At 33.8% G+C, this 17,740-nt stretch overlaps 1 protein-coding gene across 1 annotated transcript in view; it reads right to left on the minus strand.

Annotated features, from left to right (window-relative positions):
* Positions 1-17,740, minus strand: part of ZPBP (zona pellucida binding protein) — a 149,639-nt gene that overhangs the window by 62,424 nt on the left and 69,475 nt on the right. Inside the window, exon 6 of the mRNA XM_010357494.2 lies at positions 13,090-13,166. Coding sequence (XP_010355796.1) covers positions 13,090-13,166 — 77 coding nt within the window. The remainder of the gene's footprint in view (positions 1-13,089; positions 13,167-17,740) is intronic.

Genomic DNA, 17,740 nt, shown 5'->3' on the forward strand with positions numbered 1-17,740 from the left:
TAATTGGCACACAGAATATGAAATTGTAATTTGTGACATCAAAATATAATGGGAGGGTGCAGAGCTGTAAAGAAGCATAGATTTTGCATGTGACTGACAGTAAGTTGTTATCAGTTTAAAATGGATAGTTATAACTTTAAGATGTTCTATCTAATGCCCCAGGCAATCACAAACACAAGTATCTATACAATATACACAAAAGGAAATGAGAAGGGAAACAAAGCATGGCACTGTGGGAGATCAACTACACAAAAAGGAAGACAGTAAGGGAGGAAAAGAGGGGTAAAAAAGCTCTAAGACATACAAAATAAACCCCAAAATGTCAATAGTAAGTTCTTCCCTAATAGTAATTACATTAAATATAAATCAGTTAAACTTCATAACAATGTCTGTGTGTGTGTGTGTTTGTATGTTTTGCCTACATTAATATCAGGTTCTAGCTATATGCTTTCTATAAGAAATTCACTTTAGATTTAAAAATACATATAGGTTGAAGTGAGAGGATGGAAAAAGATATTCCTTGGAAAATAGTATCCAAAAAAGAGCATACTAATATCAGAAAAAAACAGACAAGTCAAAAATGGTTACAGGAGACATAGCATTATAGCATTATATAATGATGAAAGGGCCAATTCAACAACAAGCTCTAATAATCATAACTATATATACACCAAACATGAGAACACCTAAAGACATGGAACAAACACAGGACAGAATTGAAGAGAGAAATACACAACAAAAATACCCAACTTTTAACAATGAACAGAACAACCAAAAAGAAGATCAGTACATACAGAGAATCTGAACAACACCATAGACCAACTGGTCCTAAAAGATGCACAGAACACTCCACCCAGTATGCCAAAATACTGTTTTTTCCTAAAGTGCACATGGAACATTCTCCAGGGCAGACCATATATAAAACCACAAAACAAATATTTATAATATAAAAGGTTGAAATAATACAAAGTATCTTTTCCAATCAAGTTTTCCATTTCTAATTTAATATGATTAAATACTGGAAAATCCACACATATTGATTAAACAAGATATCCCTAAACATGAAAGGGTCAGAGAAGAAAGCACAAGGGAAATTTATGGGATTCAGTTAAAGCAATGTTTAGAAGGAAACTTGTAACTATAAATGCTTATACAAGGAATAAACATTTCAAATCAATAACCTACCTTTACAACCTAAATACTTAGAAAAAGAACAATTTACACCTATATATAGCAAAAGGAAAATAATTTAAAAGATTAGAGCAGAGATAAACAAAATAGAAGATAGAAAAATACAGAAAACTAACCAAAACAAGAATTGCTTCTTTGAAAAGATCAACAAAACTGACAAACATTTAGCTCAATTACCTAAGAAAAAGGGAGAAGAAAACTAAAATCAGAACTGAAAATGAAGAAAGTACAACTCATTTTATAGAAAGTAAAAAAATAAAATAATATAAACAATTGCACTATGGTCTGAATGTGTCCCGCAAAACTTCCTATGTTGAAACTTAAATGCCAAGGTAGGGCCTTTGGGAGGTGATTAAGTCATGAGAGCAGGGCCCTCATGAATGGGATTAGTGCCCTAATAAAAGAGGTTGAAGGGAGCTGTTGTTCCTTCTACTATGTGAGAACCAACCAAGAGAAAGTACCATCTATAAAACAGACAGTGAGCCTTCACAAGATACCAAATCTGCTGAAGCCTTGAGCTTGGCATTTCTAGCCTCCAGAACTATGATAAATAAATTTCTATTATTTATAAGTTACCCCTTCTAAGGTATTTTTATAGCATTCCAAATGGACTGAGAGAAAATGTATGTCAACAAATTGGATAACCTAGATGAAATGGACAAAGTCCTAGAAACATACAACCTACAAAGGCTGCATCATGAAGAAACAGAAAGCCTGAGTAGACCTGTAACTAGTAAGGAAATTGAATCAATAACCAAAAACTTTCCAACAAAGAAAAGCCCTGAACCAGATGGCTTTATTGGTAGTAAAGTCACTGATCATTTAGAGAAGAATTAAAACCAATCTTCCTAAACTCTCAAAAATTGCAGAAGACGGAAACCTCTAGACTCATTCTATGAGGCCAATACTGCCCTAATCCAAGGCAAGAAAAAGACTACATGAAAAGAAAACCACGAATGAATATCCCTGAGGAATACTGAGATAGAAAATTCTCAACAAAGCAGAATCCAACAGCACATTAAAATAATTATTATACACCATGACCAAGAATGATTATTGCTGAAATGTTAAGATGTTTCAACATACAAAAATCAATCAATGTAGTACATCACAACAGAATGAAGGAAAAAAATATATATTTTTTCAACTGATGTAGAAAAGGTATTTTTAAAAAAATTAATGCACTTTCATAATAAACACTAAAAAACTTCAGAATAAAAGAAAACTACTTCAACATAATAAAGGACCATATAACAAAAGTCCACCACTAACATCATACTCAATATCGAAAGACTGAAAGCTTTCCCGCTAAGATTACAAATAGGACGAAGATGACTGATTTTGCCTCTTATTTTCAAAACAGCACCAGGACTCCTAGGAACAGCAATTAGGCAAGAAAATGAAATAAAATAAATCCAAACTATATAGGAAAATATTAAATTATCTCTGTTTACAGATGACATGATCTTGCATACAAAAAATGTGTAAGACTCCACACCAAAAAACACAAAAGCACTGCAATAAAAGATTTCTGCAAACTTGCAGGACAGTAAGTCAACATGCAAATATCAGTTGTTTTCCTATACATTAAAAACAAACTATATCAAAAGGAAATTAAGAAAACAATTCCACTTACAATAGCATCAAAAACGAATAAAACAAATATGAAAAACTTGTATGCTGAAAATTAGAAAATGTTGCTGAAAAATGCTTTAAATGATATAAATAAAGTAAAAGATGTCACACTTTCATGCATTAACACATTTAAGATGTTAATACAACCCAAAGCTATTTATGGATTTAATACAATCCCTATGAAAATCCCAATGTCAATTTTTTTTTTTGCAGAAATAGAAAAACTCAAATTCATATGAAATCTCATGAGACCCTTACTTGCCCCACAATCTTGAAAAACAACAGAAAAGTTGAAAGACTCACACCATGATTTCAAAACTTATTACAAAGTTACAGTAATCAAAACAGTGTGGTACTGGCATAAAGACAGTCAAACAAACCGATGGAACAGAATACAGAAACCAGAAATAAGTCCTCGTATACATGGTCAAAATGATTTCTAAAAAGCATCTACAAACAATATGGTGAAAAGATGAATGCCTTCCCCATCGCTGGAGAACAAGGAAAAGATGTCCACCCTCACCACTTTTATGAAGCACAGTACTGGATGTTTTAGCCACTGCAATAAGTGAAAGAGTAAATAAAGACACATACCGGGCTGGGCACAGTGCTCATTTTGCAATAAGCAAAAGAGTAAATGAAGACACATACTGGGCCAGGCACTAGTGGCTCATGCCTATAATCTCAGTACTTTGGGAGGCCAAGCCAAGTGGATCACTTGAGGTCAGGAGTTCGAGACCAGCCTGGCCAACATGGTGAAACCCCATCATTACTAAAAATACAAAAAAATTATCCAGGTGTGGTGGCACGTGTCTGTAATCCCAGCTGCTTGGGAGGCTGAGGTGGGATTATCACTTGAACCTGCTAGGCAGAGGTTGAATTGAGCCGAGAACCACTGCACTCCAGTCTGGGCGACAGCAAGACTCTGTTTCAAAAAAAAAAAAAAAAAAAAAAAAAAAAAAAAAAGGCACATGCTAATTGGGTATGTTTTGTAAATTCTTAAAACTTAAAACTTTCCTGATACTTCAACATCCCCTCAAACAGACTGTGAGCACCCCATCCAGGTAGCCAGGTCCAACAATGAACCTACCACAAGTTCACCTCCTTGCTGTCCCCTGATTAAGGCATTTGCCCAATGGTTCTCTAGTCCTGTCTCTCATTCTGCACCCCACTTACCCCCAGCAAGCTCCCCACCTGCTTGGTCGTACTTACTCTCTGAAAACTCCTACCACAAGACCTCCTGCTTGCTATGCCATGCCCCCATTTCTAGGGCTGGTGAGTATTAAAAATCCTTTAATTTCATATATCTCTCTGAATACAATTTCTGTGGTCATGTTAGAACCATCCCTAAACATCTCACAAGTGAGACTTACTCCCTATTAATAAAACATAGAGGAAACAATAAAACTATCTCAGTTTGCAGCTGATGTAATTGTGATAGGAAATCCCAAAGAATGTAAAACAAAGCAAAACAAAACAAAATGAAAAAAGTCTAGAATAATAGAATACATCAAGTTTACAGGAAACTATATCAACACATAAAAATCAATTGCATTTGAACACACTAATAATGAACATTTGAAAACCCAAATTAAAACATAACATTCTTCAAAATAACTCCAAAGAAAAGGAAATAATTATATACAAACTTACTAAAATACATACAAGATCTGTATACTGAAAATTACAAAATACTGATACAGGAAATAGCAGGTCTAAGAAGATGTAGAGACATATCATGATCATGGACAGGAAGAATCAATATAGTAAAAATGTAAGTTTTCCCCAAAATTATATATAGGTTTAATACAATCCCTATCAAAATCCCAAAATGATTTTTGTACACATATACAAGCTTATTCAAAATGTATACAGAAAGGTATGACCCTAAAATAGCTAAAACAATCTTGACAAGAAAACAATAGGAAGAATAACGCTACCATTAGTAAGTCTTACTACATAGCTACAGTAGTCAAGACCATGTGATATTAGAAGACACATAAGCACATAGAACAATGAAACAGAATAAATAACCCAAACATAGTCCCACACAAATATGCTCAACTGTATTTTAACAAAGGCACAAAAGCTACTCAACGGAGAAAAGACAGCATTTGAACAACTGATTTTGGAGCAACTGGACATCCATAGGCAAAAAAAAAAAAAAAAAAGTAAAATAATTTTTAGCTTAAATTTCATACCTTATAGAAAATTACTAAAAAATTATCACATCTTTGACGGGAAATGTAAAACATAAAAACCGATGTACACAAATTAGTTGCACTGCTGTACACCACCACCAACCAAACTGAGAATCAAATCATGGACTCAACTCCTTTTATTACAACTGCTATAAAAGTAAAATGCTTAGGAATATACCTAACAAAGGAAGTGAAAGATCTCTACAGGAAAAACTATAAAACACTGCTGAAAGAAATCACAGATGACACTAACGAATGGAAACACATCCATGCTCATGGATGAGTAGAATCAATATTGTCAAAATGACCATCTTACCAAGAACAACCTATAAATTCAATGCAATTCCCATCAAAATACCATCATCATTCTTCAGAGAACCAGAAAAAAAAAATCCTAAAATTTATATGGAACTAAAAAAGGCCCCACATAGCCAAAGCAAGACTAAGCAAAAAAAAAAAAAAAAAAAATCTGGAGTCATCACATTACCTGACTTCAAACTATACTACAAACTACAGTTGCCAAACAGCATAGTACTGTATAAAAACAGGCATGTAGACCAATGGAACAGAATACAGAACCCAGAAATAAAGCCAAATACTTATAGCCAACTGATCATGAACAAGGTAAACAAAAACATAAAGTGAGGAAAGACACCCTATTCAACAAATGGTGCTGGGATAATTGGCAAGCCACATGTAGGAGAATGAAACTGGATCCTCATCTTGCACCTGATACAAAAATCAACTCAAGATGGATCAAAAACTGACATCTAAGACCCAAAACCATAAAAATTCTACTCGATAACATTGGAAAACTCTTCTAGACACTGGCTTAGTCAAAGAGTTCATGATGATGAATGCAAAAGCAAATGCAACAAAAACAAAGATAAATAGATGCAACCTAATTAAACTAAAAAGCTTCTGCACAACAAAGGAAATAATCAGCAAAGTGAACAGACAGCCATGTTGCCCACAAAGTCTAAAATATTTACTATGTGGTCCTTTACAAGGAAAATTTGCCAACTTATGACCGAGATGATCTGAACAACACTATCATCCACTTTTAGTTAATTATAAAACATGACACCTAACATCTACACAGTATCTTAACATGTACATAATATATTCCACAAGGCTAGATAGCATGGTGAATAAATTCAGAAGGACTTAAAATATACAGAGTATGTCTTTGACCAAAACAGAATTAAACTAGAAATTGATAACATTAGGAAAATTTCCCAAAACCTGGAAATTAAGCTAACTCAAGAATCAAAAAGAAAGAAGGGGCCGGGCATGGTGGCTCATGACTGTAATCCCAGCACTTTGGGAAGCCAAGGCGGGCAGATCACAAGGTCAGCAGTTCAAGACCAGCCTGACCAACATGGTGAAACCCCGTGTCTACAAAAAATACAAAAATTGGCCAGGTATGGTGGTGTGTGCCTGTAATCCCAGTTACTCAGAAGGCTGAGGCAGGAGAATTGCTTGAACCCGGGAGGCAAAAGTTGCAGTGAACCGAGGTTGCACCACTGAACTCCAGCCTAGGCGACAGAGATTCTGTCTCAAAAAGGAAATTAGAAAAACACTGAAAATGAGAGAGAACACATACCACTCAACATATCAGAAAAGAGAGATAATCACTACAAATCTTACAACCAGAAAGGTAATATTAGAAGCAATTTCATGCCAGAAAAATTTGACAATTTTGATTCAATATATGAGATTTTTGAGATGTGCAACTCACTAAAAGTGAACAAAATGAACAGGAAAATCCAAATATCTCTACATGCACTTAAGATATAATTTCTTATTGAAAACCTACCCACAAAGAACACTACAGGACCCAGTGCTTCAACTAGCACATTCTATCGAACATCTTAAGTAAACGAATAACTAAAAACATTTTCAGAAAATAGAAAGAGTTACAAGTCATCTTACAAGGCCAATATAGTCCAAATACCAAAACCTGAGCAGACATTACAAAAAATAACATGACATATAACTTATATATATATATAAATCCTTAACAAGACATTAACAAATACAGATAAAAGTTGTTTTCAACAAGATCAGAAAAAATTTTTGAACAATGTTACACCCATTTGTAATGTAATCTCCCAGTAAATAGGGAAGAGAACTTTCTCATTCTGATAAAAGGTATCTATGAAAACCTAGAGATTACATCATACTAGATGGTACTTTCCCCTTTAGGATCAGGAGAAAGAAAAGGATGTCCATTCTTGTCACATCTATTCAATGTTGTACTGTAGATTACAGGTATTCAGAGAAAATGTAAGACATAAATAAAATGCACAAAAATAAAAATAATGAAGTAACACTGTCTCTATTTGCAGATGACATGATAGATTACATAGACCTCAGTAATCTATAAAACAACTACTATAATTAACAAGTTAATTTAGCAAAGTAGCATGATACAAGAATAATATGAAAATATCTGCTGGAAATTGAAACAACTATCAAGTGAATTTTTAAATATTCCATTTAAAATAGCATCCAAAATCCCCACAAAAAACTTAGGAATAAATTTAACCCAAATGACATATAAGACCTTTACACTAAAAAAATGCAAAAAGAAGATAATTTTTTTCAAATTAATATATTTAATTCTGCAGAGATAAAATTGTTACATAGAAGACTGTTTCAACCCAAGCTCTATTATTTTATAATAGTTATTTAAATTATTTTACAGTATAGTTGTTATGTCATTTGATGTGTGAAGTTGAAAAAGAGAAATATAAAAACCTGCATAATGTAACAGTGACTAAAGAAAGGCATCACATTTCTCTGACTGTAAAGAATAATTTCCATGGGAGAGCTCATGAAGGAGAACACCATGTAATGAAGTTCTTTTGGCATGTACAGAAGTTCAACATTACACAGACAAATATAAATATATTATAAATAAAATTTCTGTGTAAAGCCATCAGCAGCAAATGTCTTCTTATATTTATTATTATACTATTTCCAATTCGAGGTAATAATAGTCTATTGTGAAAAACAGAAGACAATGGCATTTCTCTTTTCAAAGACTAATTTTTATGAATAACATTGTAAAGAGATAAAGAAATGGATCATGAATTTTCCAATATAAACTTTACCCAATTAAAATCATTATTTTTAATATTGGGGAATATTAGTCATCTTTCTTAAGAGTGATAAATATGTCAGAGATTACCCCAATATGAAAGACTCAATAGATTACTTTCTGGGTTGTAATCAAGCTCCACTTGGTCTGATTTTCAACTGAACACTTGAGTCAAGTAATTACACAATTATTTGAATATAATGATACTATGATAGCTTAACTTGCAAACATACTTAAAATAAATGGATGGGCCGGGCGCGGTGGCTCAAGCCTGTAATCCCAGCACTTTGGGAGGCCGAGACGGGCGGATCACGAAGTCAGGAGATCGAGACCATCCTGGCTAACACGGTGAAACCCCGTCTCTACTAAAAATACAAAAAACTAGCCGGGCGAGGTGGCGGGAGCCTGTAGTCCCAGCTACTCGGGAGGCTGAGGCAGGAGAATGGCGTAAAACCCGGGAGGCGGAGCTTGCAGTGAGCTGAGATCCGGCCACTGCACTCCAGCCTGGGCAACAGAGCGAGACTCCGTCTCAAAAAAATAAATAAATAAATAAATAAATAAATAAATAAATAAATGGATGAATGAGTAAATACCATCTGTTATATATGGCAGTGGCATTGTTTTTCTTCTTTGACTTCTAGAAAAATATTAATCAATTATATATTATCCTATCATCCTTTACCTATTTCTGTTACAGTTAACTGCCACATTGCATATATAAGGTAACTTGTCTACATGTTGGTTCTCCTACTTTCCCATGAACTTCTCTGAAGGAGGAGATAATACATTATTCATCTCCAAATAATCATATATATATATTTTTTAAACCTAGAAAGAGAGATGTAGCATTTTCAGGTATTGGAAGATTGAATACTATTAAAATGCACTTCTCACCAAATTGATAATTTCAAGGAAACTCCAATCCCAACCAAAGCAGTCTTTTTGAGAAAACTTGACATACAAGCTGATTCTAAATTTTCTTGGAAAGGAAAGGAACCTAGAATATCCAGAACAACCTTGACAAAAAATCAACATAAAAACACTACTGACAAAAGAATCACTGTACAGATGAAGTAATGCAGAAAGTATGGAACTGGCATAAGGATTGACAAAACAGAGAAGAGTGTAACGAAAATGATACACTTAAGAAATATAATTATTTATTTATTTATTTATTTATTCTTTTTGTTTGTTTGTTTTGTTTTTTTTGAGACAAAGTTTCGCTTTTGTCACCCAGGCTGGAGTGCAATGGCGTGATCTCAGTTCACTGCAACCTTCGCCTCCTGGGTTCAAGTGATTCTCCTGCCTCAGCCTCATGAGTAGCTGGGATTATAGGTGCCCATCACCACGCCCAGCTAATTTTTTTTATTTTTAATAGAGATGGGGTTTCTCCATGTTGGGCATGCTGGTCTCGAACTCCTGACCTCAGGTGATCCACCCGCCTTGGTCTCCCAAAGTGCTGGTATTACAGGCTTGAGCCACCACGCCCGGCCTAATATAACATATTTAGAACAAATATTTAAAAGCGAGATACAACATCACCGGGACAAGTATGCCAAAGTAAATTTGGCCTTAGTGTAATCTGGAGACAATTTCAGCTACTTAAATCTTCCTAAAATCAAAAGATTGTATTTAATAATATATAAGATGCTAATACAAGATGAAAAGGTACTAACATTGAAAGGCAAATGAGACCAATGATGAGACAAATACATCAAATAATTTTTCAGATTTTTAAATGAAGGTGCTTTTGTGAAAATAGCACTGCCTGCAAATTCCGAATTCTTTTTCCTATATGCCAATATACTGTTCTTATACTATCATCAAGACAGAAAAGCACCAGCTCTTCTTTATTTTGCTGTAACAAGCCAAATAAGAAATTCTATGCTGAAGAAGAAAGAAAGATAAACATACTGCATTTTAAAAAGTTTCCAAGGGACAGGAAAAGTCAGAAAGCAGGTATTTGGGGAGGAAAAGGGAACAAATGAACTTAATGAAACCACAGACCTCTTGTACTCAAAGCTTCATCGTATGGAAGCTTTAAAAATTATTTTGTGTTTCTATATAAAGCACAGCGATAAAATTGCCTTTCAGTAGAAAAGATTGAAACTTATTCCTTCACTTCACTATACATAAAAATCAACTCATGATGGATTAAAGATTTAAACTATTAAAAACCCTAGCAGAAAGCTTAGGACATACCATTCTGAACATAGGCCTTGGCAAAGATTTCATGATGAAGTCTCCAAATGCAATTGTAACCAAACCAAAAACAGACAAGTAGGACCTAATTAAACTAAAGAGCTTCTGTACAGCAAAAGAAGCTATCAACACAGTAAACAGAAAACCTACAGAATGGGGGAAAGTTTTTGCAAACTATGTATCCAACAAAGGTCTAATATCCAGAATCTATAAGGTACTTAAATCAGCAAGCAAAATACAAACAACCCCATTAACAAAAGGGCAAAGGACATGAACAGATATTTCTCAAAAGAAGACATATAGGGAGCCAACAAGCATATGAAAAAATGCTCCACATCACTAATCATCAGAGAAAAACAAATCAAAACCACAATGAGATAGCATCTCAAACCACTAATAATGGCTATTATTAAAAAGTCAGAAAATAACTGATGTTGGTGAGGTTATAGAGAAAAGGGGACACTTATATACTGCTGGTGGGAATGTAAATTAGTTTAGCCACTGTGGAAAGCAGTTTGGAAATTTCACAAAGAAATGAAAACAGAACTACCATTTGACCCAACAATCCCATTACAGGGCATATACCCAAAGGAATATAAATCATTCTACCATAAAGACACATGGATGTATATGTTCACTGCCACTATTTACAATAGCAAAGACATGGAATCAACTTAGATGCCCACCAATGGTAGACAGGATAAAGAAAACGTGGTACCTATACACCATGGAATACTATGCAGCCATAAAAATGAATTAAATCATGTCCTTTGCAACAACATGAATGCAGCTGGAGGCCATTATCCTCAACAAATTAATGCAGAAACAGAAAGCCAAATACCACATGTTCTCACTTATAAGTGGGAGCTAAACACTGAGCACACATGGACACAAAGAGAGGAACAACAGACCCCAGAGCTTACTTGAGGGTGGAAGGTGGAGGCTCGAAAAACAACCTATCAGGTACTATGCTCACTATCTGGGTGGCAAAATCATTTGTACACCAAATCCCAATGATGTGGAATTTACCCATGCAACAAACCTGCACATGTACCCCCTGAATGTAAAAGAGAGAAGAATAAATAAAAATGACATAAGAAAGCTCAACAATTATCACTGTGAGCCCACCATCAGGGAAAATAATAAAATGGGTCAGATTCTTTCCCCTACTCCTAATCCCTATGCTTGAATATACATTCCAATCCCATTTCCAAATAAATTATCCTACTCAGGGTCTGTGACTGTTTAAGACTGGTAGAGGGCAAAAGATATATTAGGTAATAACTGACTAAAGTTTAACACAGTACTCACATTTTAAAAACTGAGAGAAGAAAATTAAGATTAAGTGCTCTCTTCATAGTGCCTCAAATCCTAAATCTTATTTCAAGAGTAAAAAAGAAGAAAACCTATCCCAAGGAAGACAAGTAATGCTTAAGAAAAATTTTTAAATGGAAATATAAGATAATATGTGAATTGATGACTTAGACCAACAGTTCCCACCCTTTTATGGCAGCAGGGACCGGTTTCATGAAAGACAATTTTTCCACAGACTGGGAAGGCAGGGGATGATTTCAGGGTGACTCAAGTGCATTACATTTATTGTGCACTTTATTTATATCGTTACATTGTAATAAATCATGAAATAATTATACAATTCACCATAATGTAAAATCAGTGAAAGCTCTGAGCTTGTTTTCCTACAACTAGAAGGTCCCATCTGGGGTTGACAGGAGACAGTGACAGATCATCAGGCATTCGATTCTCATAAGGAATACACAATCTAGATCCCTCACATGCACAGTTCACGACATGGTTTGCACTCCCCTAAGAATCTAATGCTGCACTTCATCTGATCTGACAGGAGGAGGCAGATCTCAGGTGGTAATACAAGCGATGCGGATGGGGGACTGTAAACACAGTGAAGCTTCTCTCTAGCCTGCCACTCACCTCCTGCTATAAGGCCCAGTTCCTAACAGGCCATGGATTGGTATCAGTCTGTAGCCCAGGAGTTGGGAATGCCTGACTTAAACCACATTTTAGGAGGCTTACTGAGTACAAATTAAGAAATAATCCCCTTGTCAATTTCACTAGGCGAAAATAATGGATATCGATCTCTGTGTACAACATTTATACCTTTAGTAGAAACACTTTACAACCATTATAATGTAAATAATTATGTATGCCAAACATTTAAAAATATTACTGTTTACAATGTGTTTATGGTCAGTAAATTATAATTAGGCATAGGAAAATATTGTCACAAATTTATTGAACATGAACAATATGTTAAGTATAATGTAAAAAACAACTAATTTAAATAGCTTCTAGAAGATATAGCATCATGTTCATCTTATGCATAGATACAGGATGCTGGGTATAGAGCAAAGCAATATGAAAATAGATTATAAAGATGGTTCAAATTTGCTTGTTATTTATGATGGACAACGGTAACATGGACAGTATTTTATCTGAATATAGTTATAAATTAATTAGCAATAGCAAATAAGGCAAAACAAATAGAAAAACCATTATTCTACATATAACCCATTACAAAAGGCTAAATTTGAAAGTATTTTATAAAGATAAATTCTATTAATGTCTTATCTTTTATTAGCAGGTAAAGTTTTATTTTTATTATTGAAATCCTTAACTGCGGGGATTCAATGTATTTTATAAATAGCTAGGATGCTTACTTACACATGGGGCATGTTCATTTAACTTTTTTTTTCCTTTTACCAGCCTCACATAACATACCTTAAATAGTCTTTTGGAAGGTTCACAATTATGGTCTGTACATGGCTTGGGTCCTTTTTCAGTGTCTAGAGATGAAACTGAGAAAATATATATTTTATCATGGGTATAATCTGTTACAATATTTAAATTGGCTTTTGAAAAATGAAATGATATTCTAATATTTCTCTTCCATTAAAATATTAAGCAATTTTCCTAGTGCTAAATGATTCTTTTTAGCCAAAAACTAAGTCAACAATTTGCTTTCTATAAATCAGGACAACCTTATTTCTTCAGTGAACTTAAGAATTAATCAACTTTTCCTGATAATGTTGGGCTGTTCATTTTGTAAAATCTGAGCAACAGATTTATTTCAATTTTAATAATATACATATGTATATGTATGTATACATTTATGTGCATTCATTCAATATAGTATTTAACTCTATATAATATACTGTGTGTCATTTATCACAATTCTTAATCTCTAGCTGCAAAATGATAGAGGTAGGATAAACTCTGATCACAATATTGGAAAGGGAAATGAGGTTGGATTTTAGTAGCTGGCCATGGTAACTAAAATGATGAATATTTATATTCAGACACACATTCATTTATTTAATAAATAATTGCCAGAAGCCTACTGTGTGCCAGGAATTACTCTAGGGGCTTGGGATACGTAAGTGAACAAAATCAACAAAATCCCATTGAATTTAGCAATGTAGAAATTAGTACTGTCTCTGCAAGATCATCTGAGAAATGTTCCTATTGTACTACAAGACTTAAAAAATACATTGAAAGAAATCTGATTTCTAGCCTGAGTTCTATAGGAGGTCTACTAATAAACACAGGTATAATGTAAAATAACATTTGAGGTTTCTACTCTAATTTGTAAAACAAGGGGCTGAATAATGTGATTTTTGTCACCCTTTCCAGTTATGAGGATATGTTTAAAAACAAATACTTCAATCCAGCAACCAAAATCTCTATAATTTATTTACTACTGATCTTGACAATTTTGTTTTTCCCATAACTCTACTTGTATGCTATCCATTCGCTATTCTACTCCAAATATTGCTCTATAATGCCTGTGTACATGACTTTAAGTTGTTCATTTTCCACAGAATTCTTTCAAAACACCAATAATTTTTCACGGGCCTCCTTAACTGTTCATCTCCTTAATAACATCTTCACTTCCTCAGAACCCATAAAACACTTGGTAACTCTTCTACAGTATTTATATAAGTTGTACTATTATTATATGCATATTGTTTTTACCATAATATAATCTTGAAGAGGGATCCTTACTCTACATTACCAACATTTACCTAGTATGTCATGTAAAATATGTCTGATGGACAACTGTTGATATGAAGATCATAAAATTGATCATAAAAGTATGAATATACGTGGAGTATATTCCTAGAATAATGAGAAATCTTTATTTTGTTGTTTCAACATATTTCTTTCAAATCCTTCCCAAACCCATACATGGTGTGAAACTTCACTCTTGCCATCTGAATTGATATTATGAGGTACTATACAATATTACAGACAACAAAATTCAACCTAGTGATTTTATAAAATTAAATCAGTTAATTTCAGACAGAGGTCCAACTAGGGTCACAGACTTGGGGGAGAAAAGGTTTTATTTATATTCTATTTTTACCTTAAGTCCTTTTAAAATGAAGTTATCTAAATCTAGGCCCAAGAAAAGTTAAATCTCTAAATTTTATCGCTTGAACCTGGGAGGCGGAGGCTGCAGTGAGCTGAGATCATGCCTATCCACTCCAGCCTTGACAACAGAGTGAGACTCTGTCTCAAAAAAAAAAAGAAAAGAAAACAAAAGAAACATATGTAGAGTTATGAAAAGCACTAGTAAACTGTAGCCAGGTCTTTTAAATATTATACACCTAAGGTACAGGTTTTGAATGGATTGTCCACAAAGTAATTCAGAGGGTGGCAGACCTGAGTCTACCAATGCATCATAACATGATTATGAGATTGAATTATCATGATGATGTAAAATTTTCTTACTTTTGAATCCTTATAAAAGTTTAAGGCAATTTTAAAAATTCATTAAGATCTACTATTCATGAAACTAACGCAAAACTGTCAGAAACCACAACATAGAATCAAAAGAAATACAAGGTATTTTCTTAACTATCTTTTCAGAATCAGTATACATAAAAGATTGCTAAAGTAACAAATATCTAGGAGACTGTTTCAGCCCAAATCCAGTATTAATGGTGTTAACAGACAACAGACACTACATCCATCCCCACCATATCAGGTAAACCACACTGACACTCATGTTGTCTGCATCAGCTATCTCTTCCTGAGCTTCTTGCATATCCCCTCTTTAGGCTAGCTGACTAACCTCATCCTGTATACAATCACCTAGCTTTTTGTAAGATAAGTTTTCTATGAGATTAAAAAATACAGAAGATAGCAATGACTCCAGCGAAAATAGTAGAGAGGAAAACTGCTGGCCACCTCTTTCCATAGAAACATGAAAAAAAATGAACAAAAATGGCCAGAATCAACTTTTGTCAGAACTCCAGAAAATGATCAAATGTTTACAACAACCAGGTGAATGCAAAGTCAACAAATGATGACTTCAACACAGAATTTAAGAAAATATCTGTTAAGTCAGTAGCTGACCACAAAGGTTAAAAAGAATTCAAAGGTTAAATATGTAACAAAATTTCAAGTAAATGGAAGACAGACTTCAGAGGACATGACAAAAGATGCAGAAAATTATAAAACAAACAACTACAATCCACACAAGCAACAACCAAATACGCTGAACAGGCAGAAGGATCTGATTTCAAAAGTATCCATTAAAATATTTTAAAATGTAAAGTTTAAAAAAAAAATAGAAGTTATATAAAGAAACAAGAATGTATGGCCTATTCACAGAGAACAAAATATAAGAGAAATTGTCCCTGAGGAAACAGACATTGGACTTGCTAGACAAAAACTCTAAATCAGCTATCTTAAATATGCTCAAAGAGCTAAAGAAAATCATGAACAAAGAACCAAAGAAAATAAGGAAAATGATATTCTCAAATAGAGAATATCAATAAAGCAAAATAAGTTACAGAAAAAATCTAATAAAAATTATGGAGCAGAAAATTGTAACAACTGAAATGAGGAATTCACTAAACATTTTCAATGACAGATTTGAGCAAGCAAAAGAATTAGTGAACTTGAAGATAGTTCACTGAAATTATCCAGTCAGAGAAGAAAGAAAAAAAAATTTAAGTGAAGAGAACCTAAGGCAAGTATAACAACATCAAGTGTACCACCATATACATGATGGGAGTCGCAGAAGGAGAGAAAAATGAGAAAGTGGCAAAAAGAGTATTTGAAGAAATAATGGCCAAAATTCCCCAAATTTTATAAAACACATACAAGATAAATAGAATCCACACAGGGTAAATACAAGGAATCCCACACTGAGACAAATTATAATGAAACTTTCAAAAATCAAAGACAGGAGCTTCTAGGTTGCTGAACATGCAGAGATACTGGGTGGTGGCATGCCCAAAGGGAGCATGTAAGTTCCAAGCACCTTCCCACATGCCTTGCCCTGTGCATCTTTTCCATCTGGCAGTATATCTGTATTTTCTGTAATATCATTTATAATAAATGGGCAACCATTTTTTAAAAAATAAAAGACAGAGAATCATAAAAGCAGCAAGAAAGAAGTAATCTGTCGCATACTAGGTATCCACAATAAGATGAACATCAGATTTTCATGAAAAACCACAGAGGACAGAAGGCAGTGGGATGATATATTTAAAGAACTGAAATAAAAACACTCAACCAAGAATCCTGTATCTGGCAAAACAAGCTTTCAAAAATGGAGGAGAATCTAACATCTTCCAAAAATGAACAGCTGATGAAGAATAGATAGTAACTTGTTACTACACACACAGAAAAAGAACACTGGCAAAAGTAACTACATAGGAGTACATCTGGGTAAACATAAAAGGTAAATATAGAGAAATATAAAAGTCACTATTCTTTTTTCACTCATCTTTTTATATGATAATAATGACAAATGAATAAAACAATAATTACAAATCTATGTTAGTAGATACACAATATATAGTAATGTAATTAGGGACAACAACATAGAGAAGGAATGACCTTCACAGGAGCAGAGTTTTGGAATATTATTATAACTAAGCTGGAATCAATTCAAACTAGTGTCTTATGAGTTTGAAATTCTAATTGCAGTTCTCAGGTTAGCCACCAAGAAAATAACTAAAATATATTAATAAAATGAAATGAGAAGGAAATTTAAATGGTACTCTATAAATAACTAAACACAAAAGAAGGTAGCAACAGGGATAATCAAACAAAAAAAGATATGAGACAATTTCTGGTTTCTATTTGACATCTAAGGAACTTGTCAGTTGTCAGGCCTGTATCAACAACAACAAAAAAATCTGCAACTTTTCTTAGACCCATCAGAAAATTGAGATCACTGGGAAAACTGCAGCTTCCAAAAATGTAGAAGCAGGTAGGTGTATACAGAGAATCACAACTTACCAGGAGCAGAAGCCTGCTATGGGAGCCATTACCAGGATAATTTAAATTATAATTGCTACGAAGTTCAGGGTGGACAAGCTCCACAGTTAAAACTAAAATGGGGCGCATTCTT

Source organism: Rhinopithecus roxellana, chromosome 6 (genome assembly GCF_007565055.1).
Source record: "Rhinopithecus roxellana isolate Shanxi Qingling chromosome 6, ASM756505v1, whole genome shotgun sequence".
NCBI lineage: Eukaryota > Metazoa > Chordata > Mammalia > Primates > Cercopithecidae > Rhinopithecus > Rhinopithecus roxellana.